The following is a 20,636-nucleotide window of genomic DNA, read 5'->3' as shown; positions in this document are numbered from 1 at the left end:
ATCGAGGAAAGAACTGGGGAAAAGTTAGCATTAAAGAGGCTGAAACAAACAGGGCCGGCTCTACCACTACACAGGTGCTGCTGTACATGTACTGTAGGTGCCCTCTCAGTGCTGTTAGACGAGAGGCTGGCGTCTCCATTGCCACTGGGTATTTACATCCCGGGGAAGGGGGGGATTAACAGTAGGTTGATGTTTTGCCTAGGGTACTGAGAAACCTTACACCGGCCCAAGAAACAAGGGAAGGGTGCTGAGAGAATGGGAAAGCAGCTTTGCAATCCTGCTATGGTGCAGGTGGGGTAAGAAATATTCAGGGCCCAAAATTAAAAAAAAAAATGGTTTGATAAAATTGGACAGTTTCTCAAACTTTCAAATTCTAAAATTAAATGTGGCAACGATGTCACCGGGTGAAAAATGGTGGCTAGTATATCGTCAGCAAATAAAGTTTGTTGTCTACACCCCCACCTTATATACCAGAGACATGGGAATTATATCCTACTGATTGTATGCAGAAAACATACACTGGAAGAAGCAGTATGCCCCCTCTGTCTGAGATACAGGGTATAGGGAGCTAGAACCAGGGTGAGAGCATTAAGCTTTCCGTAGAAAGGTACCGACTGGCCCCAGAGACTCACCGCTTCAGGAGCAGGATCTGGACCATTAGTCATGAGCATGTGCAGCAGTGAAGCCGTGTGGAGAAAACCAGCAACGTCTCAGTCCAGAATAACATTTTAGGGGGATTACTATTCTTTTCGGGCTGTTGCTGATACAAAAGCAGCATTTAGAGCAGGTGTGTGAAGTAGTGGTTTACATTTTATAGTGAGATACATAGCTAGGTATTATATAGTATCTAGATGCTCATTACTTCAATATTTCAGAGTTTAGCAGTGGCAGAAACAAAATAGTAATTATAAGAGATAGCATATTCATACATCAGCAATTGAGCAGCAAAACTATTTCTGAAAAGATTAATAGTCTATTAATATTCATGGAATTGTTCTATAGAGTTTTAGAGACAACAATAGAGCTCAAAATAGACATTTCTAACTTCCAGCAGTACGTTTGGCTTGTTGCCATTCCTGCACTTCTTTATACATAAGGCACTTTAAAAGGAAAATACACTCTACTGGGAAGAAGACTTGGCTTTAATCTTCTAACTGTATCAATGATTGGTAGCAGTTATTTTCCTTTACTGTACATAATTAGGATTAATGTATCTTTATTGATTACCATTATGGGGCAAAGATATACTTTAAACCAGTATCAATAAAACAATGTAATGAATGCATGCCTTCCAAATTATCTGTTCACTCACCTAGAACCCTGAAATATATTGACGCCTCTGCAAATTGTGTGTGGGGATGTAACGACTTGCATGGTAGCAGGGAGGTCTGTTCTGGGTGAAAGGTGTATGGCTTCCCTGTGACCAAAGCCATTATAGATATAGCACTGGACTCCACCAATTGGTAAGCATTTCATGCATGTTAATGTAGTTTGCAGAAGAATAACCAGATTAAATGAGAATGATGATTAAATCATATCGAATACAAAAATGGCTATAAAACCTATGCAACATAAGCAGTATTGTCATTAACGTTAAAAACTTGTATATGTGTTTGTGTATGCGTATACATATACCTGAACACACAGATTTGTATGTATAGCCCAGTGGTTCCCAAACTGTGTGCCTAGGCACCCTGGGGTGCCTCAGGACACTTGCAGGGGTGCCTTGGGTTGGTGGACCAAGATCAATTCATATTATTTATGGTCAATGTACCAGGCAAAACCAGTGCTTGTGGCTGCCAATCATAATATATATGGACAAACAGAAGCAAATCCGGTCCCTCACCAGATAACTGTGACATATACACACAATGCACTTCATTTAATATTTTTTTTCTGTATTTCTCGATAAGAAGCATTTGGCCTAGGGGTGCCTTGAAAATATTTTGATGCTCTAGGGCGCCATGATTAAAAAAAGTTTGGGAACCACTGGTATAGCCCATGGTAGACATTTTGGTACTTGTGTATTTTGGCGGCGCCCCCGATGTCCGTCGTACGACGAACAGATCGCATCGCATCGCATGCCATGCACCCGATGGCATGCGATGCGATGCGACGCGATTTTGACCCCCTATACGACCAAAAATCGTATAAGCACCCTAAAGGGTGCTTTTGAGCACCCAAATGGGTGCTTACAATGTTAAATGCACCCCCACGCCACCCCCCACTATAAACATGAACCCGAAGCGTGGCGAGCGCAGCGAGCCCGCGAGGGGCGGCGGTACGCGTCCTACGACCTTTTCATACCCCCACTATCCACGTCGGCGTGGAGTTGAGAATAGAATAGTGTGGCGAGCGCAGCGAGCCACCGAGCCCGAAGCGTGGCGAGCGCAGCGAGCCCCGCGAGGGGACGCGGATACCTTCACAGTTATACGCGTCCCCTCGCGGGCTTCACAGGTGTCCGTGGCGACGCGGACACCTGTGAAGCCCGCGAGGGGACGCGTTTACCTGTGAAGGTATCCGCGTCCCCTCGCGGGGCTCGCTGCGCTCGCCACGCTTCGGGCTCGGTGGCTCGCTGCGCTCGCCACACTATTCTATTCTCAACTCCATGCCGACGTGGATAGTGGGGGTATGAAAAGGTCGTAGGACGCGTACCGCCGCCCCTCGCGGGCTCGCTGCGCTCGCCACGCTTCGGGTTCACGTTTATAGTGGGGGGTGGCGTGGGGGTGCATTTAACATTGTAAGCACCCATTTGGGTGCTTAACATTGTATAAGCACCCATTAGGGTGCTTATACAATGTTTAATCGCATCGCATCGCATCGTATGCCATGTACAATGGCATACAATTTCAAAATTGTATGCCATCGTGCACTATCGTACGATATCGCGTCGCATCGCATACCATCGTATGTGTTATGGTATGCGATGCGATGGGCGCCGCCAAAATACACAAGTACCGACATTTTTTTACACTTTAACCCCTTGAATGGTGGATTTTGCTGGGGCAGGACATACCTATAATCCACCTTTTTTTGTTTGTTAGCCTAAAACTTTAATCAAAAGCTATACTTCATTCTGCATCGACACACTTCATCAGCAGAATCTGGCCTAACTTTTCGGCTGCAACCACACCACACAGCAGAATTAATTGCCCATTGTTATAGATGATAAATGTTTCACTATGAGTATTTACAAATTGTAGAATGGCATGGAACAAAGCTAACTGTAAAATTATATTGATGGAACTTGGTATCACCATGAAACTGCATGTCCAGCTGCAAATCCCCAGTTCTGGCTTGGCATTCATCTCAATCATTAAGCCCCATACACACTATAGGATTCGCCCTGGGAGCAATATTGTCGGAGCTCCCGGACAAAAGATCAATATGTGATGAGTGATGCCACCCAGCCACCCATCATGCCTTGTTGACGATATAGACAACACGGAGCATCCAGCACAGACAATGGGGGCCATGGGAGCACGCATCGTTAATGATATAAAAAGTGCACACTGAACGATAGTATAAACAATATCACTTAGAAGGGCCAAAATGAACCATATTATTTATAATATTGCTTAATGTGTATGGGGCTTTAAACCTTGCATACATACAGTAGGCCTAAACAGGGATGGGGAACCTTTGGCCCTCCAGATGTTGTTGAACTACACATCCCAGCATGCCCTACAACAGTTTTACCATGGCCAAATAGCAAAACTGTAGCAGGGCATGCAGGGGGGTGCAGTTCAACAACAGCTGGGGGTCCGTAGGTTCCCCATCCATGGCCTAGAAGATCAAATATCCAAAATCACAAATTATAGTACAACAACACATCATGTAACAAGATCAAATGCTTATACATTCTGGAAAATAATTAATAATATATTCAACCCTTGCAGCTATTTGGATCTTCAAACATCAAAGCTTATCTGCTATCTAATAGAAAAGCCAAAGCTCGTAACACAACACATTCTTCCACTAATAACAAAACACATCGTGACCAAACTTTCAAACCTTTGCAGAGAGCATTTGTTAAGTATTGTATACCAAAAGGAGAGAACTTTTAGCTCTAAAGTAACCTTTTAGCATCACTAGTGTTGACTTATAGTTCCCTATTCATGGTTTTCCGTAATGAGTTTCTCCCTTTAGCTATCATTTTACTAGTTTAATAAATGGGGCAATAAATGTAGGCCATACCAAGTATCATCATGTGCTTTTTTTCATGTTGCCCCACAACTGGCAGCCCTTAGTTATGGCAAACCTCTTCTAAGTTTCAAAATACTTAATTTGTGGACTAGATCCATCTCTGATAGTGCGTACGCTTTTTACAATAAATGAATTGTTATAAGATCCATAGCTGCAGAAAGTTTTTGAGAAATTAGCCATTTAATGTCAAGGAAAATACTTGGGGTAAGGTGAGTAGGTAGAGCATTAGAGAGGCAGGGTGAAAGCTGTGCCCAGCATCGGACTAGGGAATAAGGAGAGTCCACCAGAGAAATGCAGTAATAAAAGCCCATACTTAGAGGTGCGGTCAGCCTTCAGTGGAGGTGTGGCCAGCCCCTACAGAGGGTTAGCTAACCATTGCATTAGCTAACCTTCAATACAATTTATTTTTGCTTTACCAAGTCTTCTAAATGCCGTTTGTTCCCATCTGGGAAATTGGATGTGCATATCACCTGAGGGACATGTTAGTTAAATCTGACATTGCAGGGAAATGTGTACTACCTTCCAAAAACTTCTTACAGAAACGATGGGCTGTTATAAATGTTCTTGCACTACATGTAAATTCTTAATTACTGGTGACAAATTCCATCATCCGCATGATGGGAATGTATATCAGATCAGACATCACTTAACTTGTGAGAGCAGTTATGTGGTATATCAAATCATCTGTCCTTGTGGTCTTACCTACATAGGTAAGACCACAAGAAAATTTAAAGAGCGTATGGCGGGACACCGCTCAGCCATTAAGGCAGCTCTTAATTCGGGTAACAGTGAGCAACCTGTTGCCCGCCGATTTGTCCAGGCAAGACATAACTTAACTAGCCTAAGATATCGCATGATTGACTATATTGAGCGATCAATTCGAGGTGGTGATAGGAATGCGGCCCTTTTGAGATGTGAAGCGCGATGGATTCATCGATTGAACGTGCTTCATCCAAAAGGATTAAACGATATGGTTCCATTATCATGTTTTTCATAATGACATAAACATTATTATAGGTGTTTAAAACTGTTTAAAAACTGTCATTTAAAAATTGTGTGTTGGATGCAGCAGCATCGGTGTGACACATTATGTGTTCTTATTGATGCAACATATACATGTATATGCCAGAAATAGTGATTGACTAATATGCTGAGTATTGATGCCTTTATTGATATGTAATTATTCAGCAGGATTATTTGCAATATTCTGTATAACTGTAGTCTGTCTGTATTTGTATTTACAGATGTATCGGGCCTTATTGTTGCTGGCGATCCGCCAGCAGCATGTTGCTGGCGATCCGCCAGCAACACGGCGCCTCTATCTGACTGAGACGCGCGTGCGTCCCCCACGCATGCGCGTCTCAGTATCTGTGCGGCGGGGCAGCGAGGCGGACGCAATACTGTCCGCCTCCCGCTTGAGGGGGCTGGGGGGGACCTCTGGCCACTGTGGGGGGGGTGCGGTCGCCCGGTGTGGGCACGGGGCGACCGAGAGCAGCACCGTCGGAAGGGGACGCGCGCGCACCTCGTGCGCGCGCGTCCCATTCCGGCATACAGATGGCGGCGGGGCAGGGGATGGCGATGGCGACGCCATCGCCATCCCCTGCAAAGATGAATCCCGCTACATCTGTATGTATTTATTTTTGTCTCCATGGTTACAGGAAAACAGCACGCCAGGCGCAGGATCCAATAAACATCAAGGAGCGGTTGCCTAGCGCGGTGACGCCATCATACGGCGCTGAGAATGTGGTGAGGTCATGTGATCGACACCACTACACAGCGCATAGTGCGTGGTGACGTCAGAGACCGGCGACGCACGCTGCCGGACGGACGGGATGACGCCCCTGGATGACGCTGCCCTGTGACCGCCAGAGGGGTATAAGATGAGCACTTCTATGTCTATCGCCCTTGGCGATAAATCTCATAAATCACTCACACACTACTTAGTAGTAGATGCAACCAATCCCCATGGAATAAACCGTTATAGGTTACAGTTAACCCTGGGAGTAGCATCCAAATCCACGGCTGACCTCTTTGATGAATATCCAACAGTTATTGCAAAAAATACCACAAAGTAACAAATCACAATTTATCATCTTCTCTTGCAAAATATTTGTTTTCACCATCTGCAGCGAAGGAGATCCAAAAATGATGCACTTGGGTGACAGTAATGTCATCCGTGTGTCAGCGCAGGTAGAGCAGCTCACACTCAGCAATCGGCCACCAGGGTGATGTGCCCAGGATAAATCCTGCTGGTGATCCCCTACCTCAGCTCTGAGCTGTTGCTCTTATGTGCTCAGGAGCAGTACATGTGCCCAGGTTCCTCCAGTGTACTACTCACAAAAGCCATGGATTTGGAATGCGACTCCAAGGGTTAACCGTAATCTATAACGGTTTATTCCATGGGGATTGGTTGCATCTACTACTAAGTAGTGTGTAAGTGATTTATGTGATTTATCGCCAAGGGCGCACAGTCTTTTGTTGTATTATTGTCCAACCCCTGCCATAGCAAAAATGATGCAAATTGTGGATCCGTGTGAAAGGGGCGGTGCTACAATGACCTGTTAGCCCTGCCCCTCCCCCCACTCAATAAGGACCGCAATTCTTAGTTTTATCTTACCATCCTGCTCACTTCACTAAGATATCAACCCACATTTTCAGGGGAGTGGAGAACTACCCAAAACAAATCTCTCTTGCACCCTCCAGGAGAGTGGATACGTATGATGTCTAAACAGCACTAGAGTATAGTGTAACACCAAAACATTAATTATGTAGTGCAAAATGAATCTTACTGCTCCTAAGTGTAGACTTCCTAATGTTTGCCTCCCAATAGTACAGGAGTCCAATAGCTTCTGAAATCCTGGCTGTGAATGAAAATAAACAGGCATCAATCAGCATGTAGAGCAGGCATGTCCAAACTGTGGCCCACAGCCGTTGTGAAACTACACATCCCAGCATGCCTTGCCATAGTTTTAGCATTCCCAATAGTAAAACTGTGGCATGATGGGACTTGTAGTTTCACAACAGCTGGATAGCCATAGTTTGGACATGCCTGATGTAGAGAGTCACACATTCTGGATGTTCAATTGCAAATCGCTCAAAAATTCCTTTCCTTGGTGATGCAGCTGACTAAGTATGCAGGTGTGCGGTGCCCTATTGAGTGCCACGGCAGTTGATGGTTTGCGCATGGGCAACAGAGGCGTGGGTAAGAGTGGGGGCCAATCAAGGAGCCTGCACAGTTGGATATACAAAATTGGTACGGACTTAGGTATTCAATGAGAAAAATTTGCCGTGTTTTATGGCGAGTTTGTGCTTTTCTCCCATTGGACGGAGACTTTTGCTCTTAAAAAGCGAGCAACCCTATTCAATGTGCACTTCTCGCCGTCTTTCTGAGTGATTTTCGCCGTGTCTCTCCGTGTAGCAATTCTCCATCTTTTCATGGAGAAGTGGAATGTGAACTATTAAAATAAAAGGTTTTTTGTTTTAATTTTGGTGTAAAAAAATCAGGAATTTTATTCTGTGAAGGGGCATGCTATTTTTATTCATGTGCTTATCGCAAATGAATATATATTTAATAAAAACATTTTTTATTTTTTTTACACAGAGCAGCCAGCAGGGGGACGGGAGCCGAGCCGCTCATCACTGCACCCGATCATTACATATGCATGATCGGGAGCAGTGAATATAACCGGTCCCCTGCTGGCTCTGGGGGGGGGGGGGGCAGCTTGTGCTGCCTGGGTCCCGGGGAGCCCACCTCCCCCCCCCCCACATACGTTCTGGGGCAGGCAGGGAGACTTCCATCTCCCTGCCTGCCACCGACCCACGGCTCCCTGCAGCGGACGAGCGTCCGCTGCAGGGGTTAACAGAGGCGTGGGTAAGAGTGGGGGCCAATCAAGGAGCCTGCACAGTTGGATATACAAAATTGGTACGGACTTAGGTATTCAATGAGAAAAATTTGCCGTGTTTTATGGCGAGTTTGTGCTTTTCTCCCATTGGACGGAGACTTTTGCTCTTAAAAAGCGAGCAACCCTATTCAATGTGCACTTCTCGCCGTCTTTCTGAGTGATTTTCGCCGTGTCTCTCCGTGTAGCAATTCTCCATCTTTTCATGGAGAAGTGGAATGTGAACTATTAAAATAAAAGGTTTTTTGTTTTAATTTTGGTGTAAAAAAATCAGGAATTTTATTCTGTGAAGGGGCATGCTATTTTTATTCATGTGCTTATCGCAAATGAATATATATTTAATAAAAAAATTTTTTATTTTTTTTACACAGAGCAGCCAGCAGGGGGACGGGAGCCGAGCCGCTCATCACTGCACCCGATCATTACATATGCATGATCGGGAGCAGTGAATATAACCGGTCCCCTGCTGGCTCTGGGGGGGGGGGGCAGCTTGTGCTGCCTGGGTCCCGGGGAGCCCACCTCCCCCCCCCCACATACGTTCTGGGGCAGGCAGGGAGACTTCCATCGCAGTAGCGCACGCAGGGGGGGTTTCTGAGTACCCAGAAACCCCCCTAGGAGTCTAAGGGCCCTAGGCTGAAAGCTGAGGGTCCCCTCTTTCCATGAGTACAAGAATTTTAAAAATCGGCCCTTGGGAACCAGAGATATCTGACTTCAAAACAGTGGTCCCCATCCAAGACTGTTAATTGCACTTCCCAGTGAGATATTTCAGGTTTCTTTCTGAGAGTATATTCCAAAAGATGAGACTCTCCCCCTTTGAAAGACACTAGTAGCTTGTCTCTACTCTTCCCAGAACCAGAGATATCAGCCTTCCAGCAGCTGGTTACTGCTCCAGCTCCACACACCTGGTATGTAGTTTTATATACTCTTTGGCAGATTGCTCTGCCTCCTGAACTCTGATCCCCTAGTCCCCAGTACCATTTGGTAGGTGGAATTCTCTAGTTTTTAATTCTATTAAAATCTAAGAAATCTATTTATAGAAACTGAAGATATCTGCAGTCAAGCAAGTGTCCCCCCACCAGAAAATTATGAATAATAAGCCCACTCCACTATACACCCCTCCTCTGCATATTAAACATCCTCTACCACCCTGGAAGTTATGTATCAGGGCCCCTTCATTCAGCCCAATGCCCCCTTCTCCCACCCCATCTCCCACCATCTGTGCAGTAAAGGGGTAATTAGTGGAAATTACTGATCCAGGCCCTACATGCTGAGCGGTTGATATAATACCTACTACCACCCGCGGGACATCAAAGCTTCCCCCACCCCTACCGCTGGAGGAATGCCCCTGTATGTATGTATATATATATGTATGTATATGTATATATATATATATTTTTTTTTATTATTATTATTATTTATATACATTTGGTCTATCTATAATACTTTAACTGACCCGGCATATACTGGGTCACCTAAGTGTCCATTTCCATGCTTTGCTCCGCCCCTCTGGAAACCCCCTTCTGAAAATCCTGCGTTTGCCACTGCATCTCCCTGCCTGCCACCGACCCACGGCTCCCTGCAGCGGACGAGCGTCCGCTGCAGGGGTTAAGATTCGCCGCGAGGGGCAACTCGCCCCACCGACATTGAATACAGGGAGAGCGAGTGGCAGCCAGCCCTCCGGAACACAGCGAGTGTGCAGTGAATCCTAAACAGGATTCGCTGCACACGGCGATATTTTATATTGAATACTGCCCTTAGACTGTCATGGAGAGTGGATGGATAACAAATAAAGTGGGCTTATTAAAAAGATATAGAATTAAAGATGACACTCTGCTGTTGCTGCGATGCATTGTAAAGATGACCTCCACTTCCTAAGGCAACGTCTGTTATATAAGTCAGTGCTTTATCATAATGATGGTGAAGTGCTGTCTTACATGCTAATAGGTACAAGCACTCATTTTATATCCAATGAAGAAATGTAGTTTATCAATGAAAAATGAAAACATCACTTGTAAGCTCTGTCTTACATATTAATAGGTACAGAACATTTATATACAGTATATACTGTACACACATTGTGGCAAGGATAACACATACCAGCCGTTAGACATGGATCCAGTCCAAGTTTTTATTTTCTGTACAAAGAGAAAGGGCTCCTGATGCTGGATAACTGGCCAGGCGGTAGGTTAAGGGTTTGGGGCTACAATAGGAGCCATTGGACTGTGTGTACATTTCACATGCAGGTCGTTGTCTCCATTATCCTGCATGTACAAACGATGTAGCATCTCATTAACAAGTGCCATGCTGAATCCCCCCACGTGTGAGCACTGTGCCACCGCCAATATCGTTGGATACATACTATCGTATAGTAGTGAATAGGAGATTCATAGTATGAATGTGCAGCAACTGCATAATGCTACAGTACCATGTCTACATGGACCAGAATCTGTAAAGAATGTTAATTTTTTTAATCTATGCGCAATTAAAATTCAGGCCATTCTGTGGCATGGGGCAAATTGCTGAGGCGTACCCAGTATCAGAAAGGTATGCCTAATAATGTGGACTATAAAATAGAGTCGGTTCCCTTCATATTCAATGCAAGCAGAAAGTCGTGCTGCTTCACAAAAGTAAAAAAAAAAAGCAAACATGCAGATGAAACAACATCCTATTATTGTAGCATTGCCTGAGGAACTACATATGTCAGAGATAAATCTTTTGGGCTGTCTGTCACTCATTATGTCCCTATGGGAGAGGCAGAAACTGCTGTAAAATGAATTTCTAGCTACAACAACTTAGAGGAAAAGGCATAAATTTATATTTGAACGCTGACAGAACTTCGGTCACTTGTAGTCAGAATTCTATTGTCAGCTTGTTTATTCAAAAGACAGTTCCAACTGATAATAAAATAAAATATACCAGGAAAGAGAAATTAGTTTTATCAGATACATACAATCATGGTTTGATTTAAAAAAAAAAATCCTTACAGCTAGCTAAGAAAATGTTAGTCTGTAATATAAATGCCTCACTAATTTAAGATTTTACTTAAAAAAAAAGAAGAAAATACAGGTAAGTCCATAGTTGCCTACCCTCCTGCATTCTGCAGGAGACTCCCTGAAATAGTAGCAATCTCCCTCTCCCCCTGATTAGTCTGCCAATCTCCCTCATTTCACCTATTTCCATTACAGTATACCAGCTCTTACTAACTGCTTTTGGGCTCATCGACATTTGGATATAAGTCATTCTAAAAGATTCCTAATTAATGGATTAGTGATGCTTTTCATTTATGTCTGTTTTAGTGGGTATCTCGTTAATGTCACTCTTAGGAGTCGATCCTATTAATTGTGAAGGGTGCAAGGTGACGTTCCATTGGCGCTTAAATGCTGAAAATGGCACCAAATTTGCACCACGCTGATTTCAGCCTGAATCCGAGCTACCCTTTCAGGCGGCGAGTGCTTTTTGGCAAATGCAGTCCATCGTAAAGGGCATCTGGTGTCATGATGATTCGCACGGAGAGATGTTCTCCATACTTGTACTAGATAGAATCACATCTAGTACAAAAAGCATACAATGTGCTACAGCAGTGTGTACTAGATGGGATGCGATCTAGTACAAAAAGTACGAGCTGCACATACTTTTTGTGCTGTGGAAACGTGATGCACGCAGGAGTGCGAATCGCAATGGGAAACTGCTCCATGTACGGGCACCTTACGTGCTCTCTCTATCTTAGCTCTGCTATTAAAGGCCCTTATTCTGGTTGGTGCGGCCAGAGCCGCACACGGGGCTCCGGCCGCACAAACCAATCCCCGCCCACGAGACGGATCGCCACGGCCGTCCGTACACGGACGGCTGGCGATCCGCATAAAAATGGTGGAGGCGTACGCCTCCACCATGGTGGGAGCTGCCCCCTGCATTCGATGGTCGTCGACCATCGAAGGCAGGTCCGCACGCCCCAGCAGCTCCCGCAAGCTGAGACCACACGGACAATCGTCCGTGTGGTAGCTTGTATGGGGGCTGAAAGCTGACATCCGGCGACGTCAGCTTTCCGCCCCCATGAGCTGCGTCATGCCCTCATTTCCATGCATACGCCCCGCGTTTGCATGGGAACGCCCATGAAACGCGGGGCGTACACATAGGGAAATGAGGGGATGAAGCCCCTCACGCCCCTATACGCCCCCTTTGCGGCGGACGAAATACGTCTGCGGCGAAGGGGGCTGCACATGCGCAGAATGACCTCTGCGCATGTGCAGACTGTAAACATCGGCGGTACGGCCGCACGCGGGCCGTACCGCACGAAACAGAATAAGGGCCAAAGTGCTGCAACCATTTTATCAGGCTGAAAACACATATGTGACATTGTAATATGCTATGCAGAAACAATAGTGTAAACTGCAGCATAAACTAAACAAACTGAAAGAGAACATTAAAGAGATTTCCATCAATTGCTGTGCCACTTCAAAATAAAATAGTTGTATTCCCTTCTGGGGAAGACGCCACAGTCTACAAGAGACTTTAAATACTTCCAGATCTAATGCCCATGTGTACAGAGATAAACGGAATACATAAGTATTCTTCTTAAATGTGTTTTATCGTGGCAGGACACAAGTCACAGCTGGATACCATTCAACTGCTCAATCCCAAGGTCCAAAAGCTAAATAAATCTGCAGCTGGCTTTAAACAACTGCAAAGTTAAGAGCAACAGAGCATATACAGTACATTTGATGGCACAAACTAGGCGCAGATCCTTTCCAGGACTCTTGTAAGCATTTTGGATTTTTTTATATTCTTATTTTTCTCAGTTCAATTTTCTTATATACTGTAGTCAGCTTTTACTTGGATTTATACTTTTACATCTACTTCACTGTAATGATAACATAAGTTCAATGTGCAGCAAGCAAAGAGAACATCCTCCTCTCTTCTAAAGGTTGCCCACTGTGGGTATTTTCAATTAATAATTATCAAGGCTAATCCCCAGGGCTATTCAATTCGCCCTGAAGGCAGCCCACAGGCTGCAGTTAATGGGGTTTTTTATGTTGTTTTTTTGTTGTTGAAAAGAATTCCTTGATAAATATCCTGTTTTCAGGGTCGTGACCATATTAACACATAAGTCCAGGTCCTTATCCGGTATTCTATGGGTTAAAACCAGTTAGTTTACCGGGTGTGAAAAATTAACTCTAATTGAATAGCCCATGGCCATACCACCATTTTTCACACCTGGTAATTATCTGGACTAATGAAATCCCTCCATTTGTGAGACATATTATTATTATTATTGTTGTTATTATTATTATTATTATTGTTAATTTATATGGTGCTACAAGGGTCTTTATCACCTCATGTACAATAATAGTAAACACCAAACATGCTATACAGAATAAAATAATGCAGAAAAAATAAAAGGGTAACAAGCATTGCTGGATCACCAGTTATAAGGCCCAAATCAGCAACAGCAAAGATAAGGTGACATTATTAAAAGCTAGAAGATGATTGTATAAGTGTGTGAAGGAATGGTTCAAGAAGGAAGAGGGCCCTGTTTGTTTGAGCTTACAATCTAAAGGGGAGGGGAGATAAACAGGGTTGACCCAGAGGGGAGAGACAGTGAGCAAGGAGCAGTGCATAAGGACTGGACTTTATCCTGTATATCTGCGTAGCTTAAATGGTGCTTCATACATTATATATACTCATATATAATATATAATAATCATATACTCATATATTCAGCTAAAACGGACTTTTAAAATGAGTACTGGAATATAACCGATTCTAACATTTAGAAAGGCATTTATCCTATCTGCCGTAACATTTCTTTGAAGGGACCAGATAGTTATCTGTACATTATACAAGCATGGGACATTGGATGGCCCATAGCCTTCAGTGCTTTACCCTGTTTTCACTTCTCTATTCTGTGAAAGCCTCTGAGGAGATTTCACAATTCTGTTGAGTCCCTCTTGGTGAGTACTGGTGGTCAATAGGTAGAGCAAAACGTAGGCCAAACCAACTAAGCACTGTAGAGGGGGGTGCTGTAATTCCATAATGGCACCCATTAGTAGTACATTGGTGTATGTACGCTGGGACATGTGAGGCATGTACTCATGTAAGGTTTTACTAGAGAATCTAACTTTGGCTTTCTCTACCCACAAATAAGAGAACAAGTGACTCATTGCAACCAATCAATTTTCATTTATCAAGTACATTTTATAAAATTATATGTAAAAGCTGATTGTGTACATCAGACATTTCTACCCCTCTCCTCTTGACAAAGATACATATATCTCCCCCTATGTTAGCAAATCCAAAATTCCAGATTCTATATATTCATATGATAACTACTGTTTGCCTCTATTTTTATATCTCACCCAATATTGCCACACATGATGAGATTACACTTGGCTTTGGACTAAGTAATTGAGTGTCAGGATCACGTTACTGTAATGTTAAGTACACACTATTAGATTACAATCTGCAGGTTGGAACAAAAATCTGGTAATGACGTGGAATAAATTACAATCAACCATTTGATCCCAAAAGCTGGAAAATGGACAAAAACTGGCATTTGCATAAATTGATTTCACCAATTTGTCTGAATTACCATTTTTGTGTATTTCCATGTTATGGAGATAATCTTATGGTGTGTTTCCAGTTTAAGTGCAGGGGCAGCAGACACAGGGATGCCTGGTAATTGTTATGACATAGAACCTTTGGTGGTTCACAAGCTGTGGAAGATTCCATCAATAAAGTTACAATATTACAAACTTCACTGGGAAAAAGTCTTTACAGGTTGGACATAACATATTAGTTTTAGCACATAAAACAAAATTGCGTGTCCATGTCATTTTATAATGTACATTTAACTACTGTAACACATAATACAGATTCTGGTTTTAAAATCACAAGATCAAAAAAGTATAACTTTGCATGCAGTACCGTGGTGAATATTGCGACACTTGGCACCAGTTACTTGGATTTCCCTCACCTTTTCCCAATATGTGAATATGGATTAGCTGTGACATTTGCATTGTAGGAAGTGCATTACAGCCAACAAACCAGGATCACTTTTTTCAAAAAGTTTCGGACTAAAAATATATTTAAGGATATGTTCTTCAAAGAAAGAATATGACATTTAAAATATTAACTCAAGAGCTACAGTATGTGAATAGTGTTGAAGCAGTGCTCACAGATGACCTGTTACATTGTATGGAACGGACAATCTTACCTGGTAGACATGAAAGGCGTGGGTAGATTTACCTCGCAGGAAAACGGAGGGTATCCAAACATTTATAAGGGCACAGTGTGATCTGTAAGAGCGACAGATGTAAAGCTCACTGACATTTTCATAAAACAGGAGAATTGAAAACTATTGATATTTTCTCTACTGGAAATAAACGCAAGTGGTACCAATAAAGTATGTATTATGCAGATAGAAGTCAATTAAAGGTTAGGAGGAGGCCAGCTAAACAGGAGCCCTAATTCTGTACTCTCATTAAGTGACTCCGGAAGTGCAGCTTATTATGTTCTGAGTGGCCTCTTCCAATGTGAAGTGCTTCTTTCTCCGCTAAAATAGTATTTTATACCGGAACACAACTTCGTTTCAACTACGTTTGATAATCAAGTGAAAAATACTTGAAGCACAATTCCGTGTTTAAAAAACACTTTACCTCCCTGATTCCTCCAGAAGTAAATAACACTGAAGTGTGTGAGTGTGTGTAAGTACCAGGTGGATGAAAATGGAATTCTCAGCTGGAGTTACAATTACAAAGCATTGCACAGTTCCAGTTCCCACAAGATTTTACTTTCAGAAGCTCAAAACTGCTGCCCATTCTCCCAGACAGCCTACATCTCAAATAAGAGCTTGCACCAATTCTAAATGCCTGTCCATTTATCATCACTGTACAACTAAACTGTGTTCAGAGTGGCCAACATCTAATCGCAAAACATTAGAGCTCCAGTGAACTGGACATGTGTAAAAAGTCCAGATATTATACTGCTGATGTATATCAAAGAAACACTGCATACTTTTTACAAGTATTACAATGACTTATTTTGTGGCGATACACACAGATGAATTCTGAATGTTTTGAAGTTCAGGCACCAGTCTCCTGAAGGCAGTTGGGATGACAGCATCAGTATACTGAACAGGAGTATACTGGCTGTCTGGATGTTGACTGCATCCAACTTCACCAGCTTTTCCCTGTAAATCATATTTGCTTCCCTGTGAATCCTCTGGGAAAGTTCCATTTCAAGCACTTACTGTATCTCCTGCTGCCATGCATTATAAATCAAATTCCCCGATTCATTGGTTCCTCCAGTACAGCCAGGGAACCACGAAGGCAATAACAGTGATTTGATGTAGTCACTAGTACTGTTGCCCAGTTCATCATCCCCTGATCCCCAGCAGGACAGAACACAGCTTGCCTGACCCCTGTGATATGTCTCTTCTTATCTCAGTGCCTGCTTGCACTACTAGTGTGTGAGCTGTGGAATGTTTTATTACTATAAAGGACAATACAACAAAAATATTTAAAATCCATTTTTTTTCTTAAACAGAAGATCATTAATGGAAGAATTCACCCAAGATCAAATAGCATTTGAAATTTATTGCATAGACATCACATTGATCATGTATATTGTGCTGAGTAAAAAATAAGAGAAATGTCACCGTAAATAGTTGCAAACTAGAAATTCAGTATTGCAGGTGGAGATGTTAGCATCAATCCACGCAGATGTTCCCAAATTATATTGCTACTAATGTTACATAGAAATATCTTGCAACAAACATTTTAGCACATATAAGCCCAAATGTGGAGCTTCAGTAGGTATGACCAATGGGTGGAGCATAACACACACCCTCAGGGGAGAAGCATGCTTCGAAGACACATTTTATTATAATTTCCATGAAACTTGATTATAAAAATAAGCAAATATGGTGTAACCCTGCACTGTGCTCATTCAACCAGTGCATTCAAAGAACGGACGGGATAATCGCTAGCTAAGCTAGTATACAGAACATCTTTGTTTTGTTGATGATCTAAGCCAGGCATTCCCAACCATGGTCCTCAAGGCACACCAACAGTGCAGGTTTTAGTGATATCCAGGCTTGATCACAGGTGACTTAATTAGTATCTGAGGGATTCTGATTAAACCATCTGTGCTGAAGCCTGGATATCACTAAAACCTGCACTGTTGGTGTGCCTTGAGGACCGTGGTTGGGAATACCTGATCTAAGCCATGCAAACTATGGCCCTCCAGTTGTTGTGAAACTACAAGTTCCATCATGCTTTGGCACAGTTTTGCTATTAGGGAATGCTAAAACTATGGCAAGGCATGCTGGGATGTGTAGTTTCACAACAGCTGGAGGGCCATAGTTTGGACATGCCTGATCTAAAAAAACACTAGTGGTGTTGAGACACAACTGGATATCTAGCTGCACTTTATCTATGTGTACCCAGGGCCATCTAAACTGCATTATAGGCCCTGGACCCCTTATTCACAGGAACAATTTAAACAAAAAAACCTCATGCCATCTTTCCACTTGCTTCCATATAGTGAATGGCTGTGAGCACTCTTATTGGTGGATAGCTCCAGCCATTCACCAATCAGCATGCTGACAGCCATTCACTGTCTGGCTGAAAGCTGGGAGGCGGGTAGAGAATGCTGCACTCTTATTTTAATGGATTGCTCCAGCCATCCACCACTAAGCATACTGACAGCAATTTACTGCAGGAGGAAGATACCCACCACCCAATCCGCCTCACCCACCACCCAATCTGCCTCAGCTTGAAGGCCCATAGAATTGGTGGGCCCTTGAGCAGCTGCCCATTGAGCCCATACGTTAAGTTGGCCCTGTGTGTGCCAGGTAGACTGTGAGTACAGAAAACTGAATGGCTTAAAGTTTGCTGACACAAACCCCCCCAAGAACCAAGTACTAGTCCCTTGTTCCTGTGCACCTGCCAGTTACTTAGGCCCCTTCTTCCTTCTCATTAAAATTTGTGTTTTCAAGAGCAGTAGAAAAGTGGAGACTGAATTTGGATGTGATAATGTATGAGATCACTTTACCTTTTACACTTTGCTGGGATTATATTACTCTTTTGCAGGCTATAAACGTGAAAGGAATAACAGAAAGTAATAAACTTAATACTTGTATTTAGAAGATGATTGCTTATTACTTCCACAGCGTTTCTTTAGGTTTCCAACCAGTAAAACCATATGTATACCTTTTACTATCTCTAAAGACAACCAGGTATGTAGTTTGTTAGCTAAATCCCAGAACAGCCCAAAATACATAGATATGTAAAGGCTTTATAGACTTACATTTCAAAATCTGACAAACTCTGGTCCTCAGATGTTTGACTCAGATCCCCAGGGACCTACAATGACAAGGAAGGAAAACATGCATAACATAAAAAATGGTAGAATGTCCCAGTGATGTCACCCTGTTACTGTTTAAAAAAAAATAGGAAACAAACCAAAAAAAAAAAACAGGTCAATATTAAATAGGACCCAGTATACAAAAATCTGAAAAACATTTGAGGAAAATAGTAATTAAACCATGCATCATAATAATAATCATAATAATAGTAATAATAATAATAATAATAATAATAATAATAAAAATACATCTTTCAGCAAGAGGAACAATGAAGTAACACAGGCATGCTGGGAATTTTGTTACTGCCAATTAGGTCTTGCTGGAAGGACTCTCCCGCCAGTCCCACCACCAGTCACAGCAGTTACAAAACCTATAGGGCCATATTCAATGCGGCCGGCAAGGTGGTTAAATGGCATGGATCACCAAAAACAAGCGGCCTTCGCCATTAAAGCCCCATGCCGGCCGCTCAACCTATTGTACGTTCGGGGGGGGAATCCTCGCTGTTAGAGAACGGGCGAGGACTCACCCAAACAGTGAGGCTAGCGGCTAATGCAGGGAGCCCGCTGCATTTAGCCGCGAACCTCGCTGTTTTAGCGGCCACACACACAGTTTCCCTGTAGCTACAAAAACAGAGCGAGGGAGAAACGGCGTGTGCAGTGGGTCAGTTAACTAATGACCTTGCAAGCTGTGACAGCCCATAAAGAGAGTATACTGTAATGTGAATAATCCATAACTTTTCTGCCTCTTTCAAATCCACCTCATGTCCATAGCTAACCCATTTTTCTGTATTTCTACCACCTTGAGCAATAGGGAAACAAATGGTTTAGGCACAGAGGGTCCACAGAGCTCCTAAACTAATAATTCCTAAAGACAATAGCAGGCCTTCACTTTTATACTCTTCAGAGAATACAAGATTTTTACCGTTAATGTGGTGTTATAATGCTATTGTACAGCTATCAATGTCATTGTATACAGTAAATGTTTATGCTTTGATACATTAATATTCATTTGCAAACAGAGGGACCAATTCAACATGGATGGCTAATCAGACAATTCGCAAATTGGGTGATTATCGTATGACTGGGCATGTGTACCATATGTATTGGGCAAGCGCGAGGGGAAATAGTAACTGAAAATGCATATGGATTACACACTCAGGGGTAGATTTATTAAGCTTGGTGAAGTGATGAACTGTCTGGTTTTTATCACCAGCCAATCAGCACCTACCTGTGAAGTTACAGGCTTGGTTTGAAAAATTACAAGTAGGAGCTGATTGGCCGGTGATAAAAAACAGAAGTTTATCACTTCACCGAGCTTAATAAATCTTCCCCTCAATGTGGCTGGGAAGGCGGCATTCGGGGATGGAAGCCTGATGTTTTCTGGGTGTGTTTGAAAAAATGCAGGTGTGCCCAGGCATTTGGTCAGCAATGACCACTTCCACCCTGTCTCAGTCACAGAGTAGTCGAAACCTTACACCTACTCACAATTGCACAGACGGCAAAAACTCTTCGATGGTTCGAGAATTGTGTATGGATTTGTGTATGGATTTGCGAATGGATTGCCATTAGCCATCCATTCACAATTCTCTTGCAATTTAACAAGGGGCATCTTCTCTTTCTGTCTGGGTGGCGGCTTTCTCCTCGCAGTCCACTGAGAATTCCCCCATTAGCAATCCATGCTGAATTAGCCCCATTATAAGGTAAGTCTGCACTTGGTAATTTGGGCAGGTGTATATTGACTCCTCCCACCTTTTTCCGCTCTACATGCTACCCCTTTTACTATTGTGCATCTTTCTCCTGATGTAAAAAAATCTGTTCCGGTTACTCAGGATGTCCAGCAAAATCATATGCTGGGGCCAGTGAAACTGCATACAAAGTCATAAATGCTGGTTTCAGAACACCCAGAAAACAGGGCTGGCGCACAATTTTTCTGAAATGCTACCTGTCACTAAATGCCAGCAGAACACCATTTATGTTAAGGCTTTAGGGGCAATGTATGTGACATTGCAGGACCAGGGCAGTATGGATGGTGTAATTGTTAGCATAACTGTCTTACAGAACTGAGGTCATGGGTTTGATGGGTGGAGTTTGTATGTGCTCCCTGTGCTTCTGTGTGATTCCTCTGATCCATAGATCCTCTTCCATAGATCAAAAACATACTGGTAGGTT

At 43.0% G+C, this 20,636-nt stretch overlaps 1 protein-coding gene across 2 annotated transcripts in view; it reads right to left on the bottom strand.

Annotated features, from left to right (window-relative positions):
* Positions 1-20,636, bottom strand: part of SNX29 (sorting nexin 29) — a 522,757-nt gene that overhangs the window by 230,544 nt on the left and 271,577 nt on the right. For both annotated transcript variants that reach the window (XM_083153313.1, XM_083153315.1), the window contains exons 17-18: positions 18,411-18,466; positions 15,316-15,397 (exon numbers count right to left, since the gene is read on the bottom strand). In XM_083153313.1, coding sequence (XP_083009439.1) covers positions 15,316-15,397; positions 18,411-18,466 — 138 coding nt within the window. The remainder of the gene's footprint in view (positions 1-15,315; positions 15,398-18,410; positions 18,467-20,636) is intronic.

The sequence above is a fragment of the Crinia signifera genome, chromosome 7 (assembly GCF_055691185.1).
Source record: "Crinia signifera chromosome 7, ASM5569118v1, whole genome shotgun sequence".
Classification (NCBI taxonomy): Eukaryota; Metazoa; Chordata; class Amphibia; order Anura; family Myobatrachidae; genus Crinia; species Crinia signifera.
The sequence above is the reverse complement of the archived record's forward strand: the minus strand, read 5'-3'. Positions and strand labels throughout refer to the sequence as shown.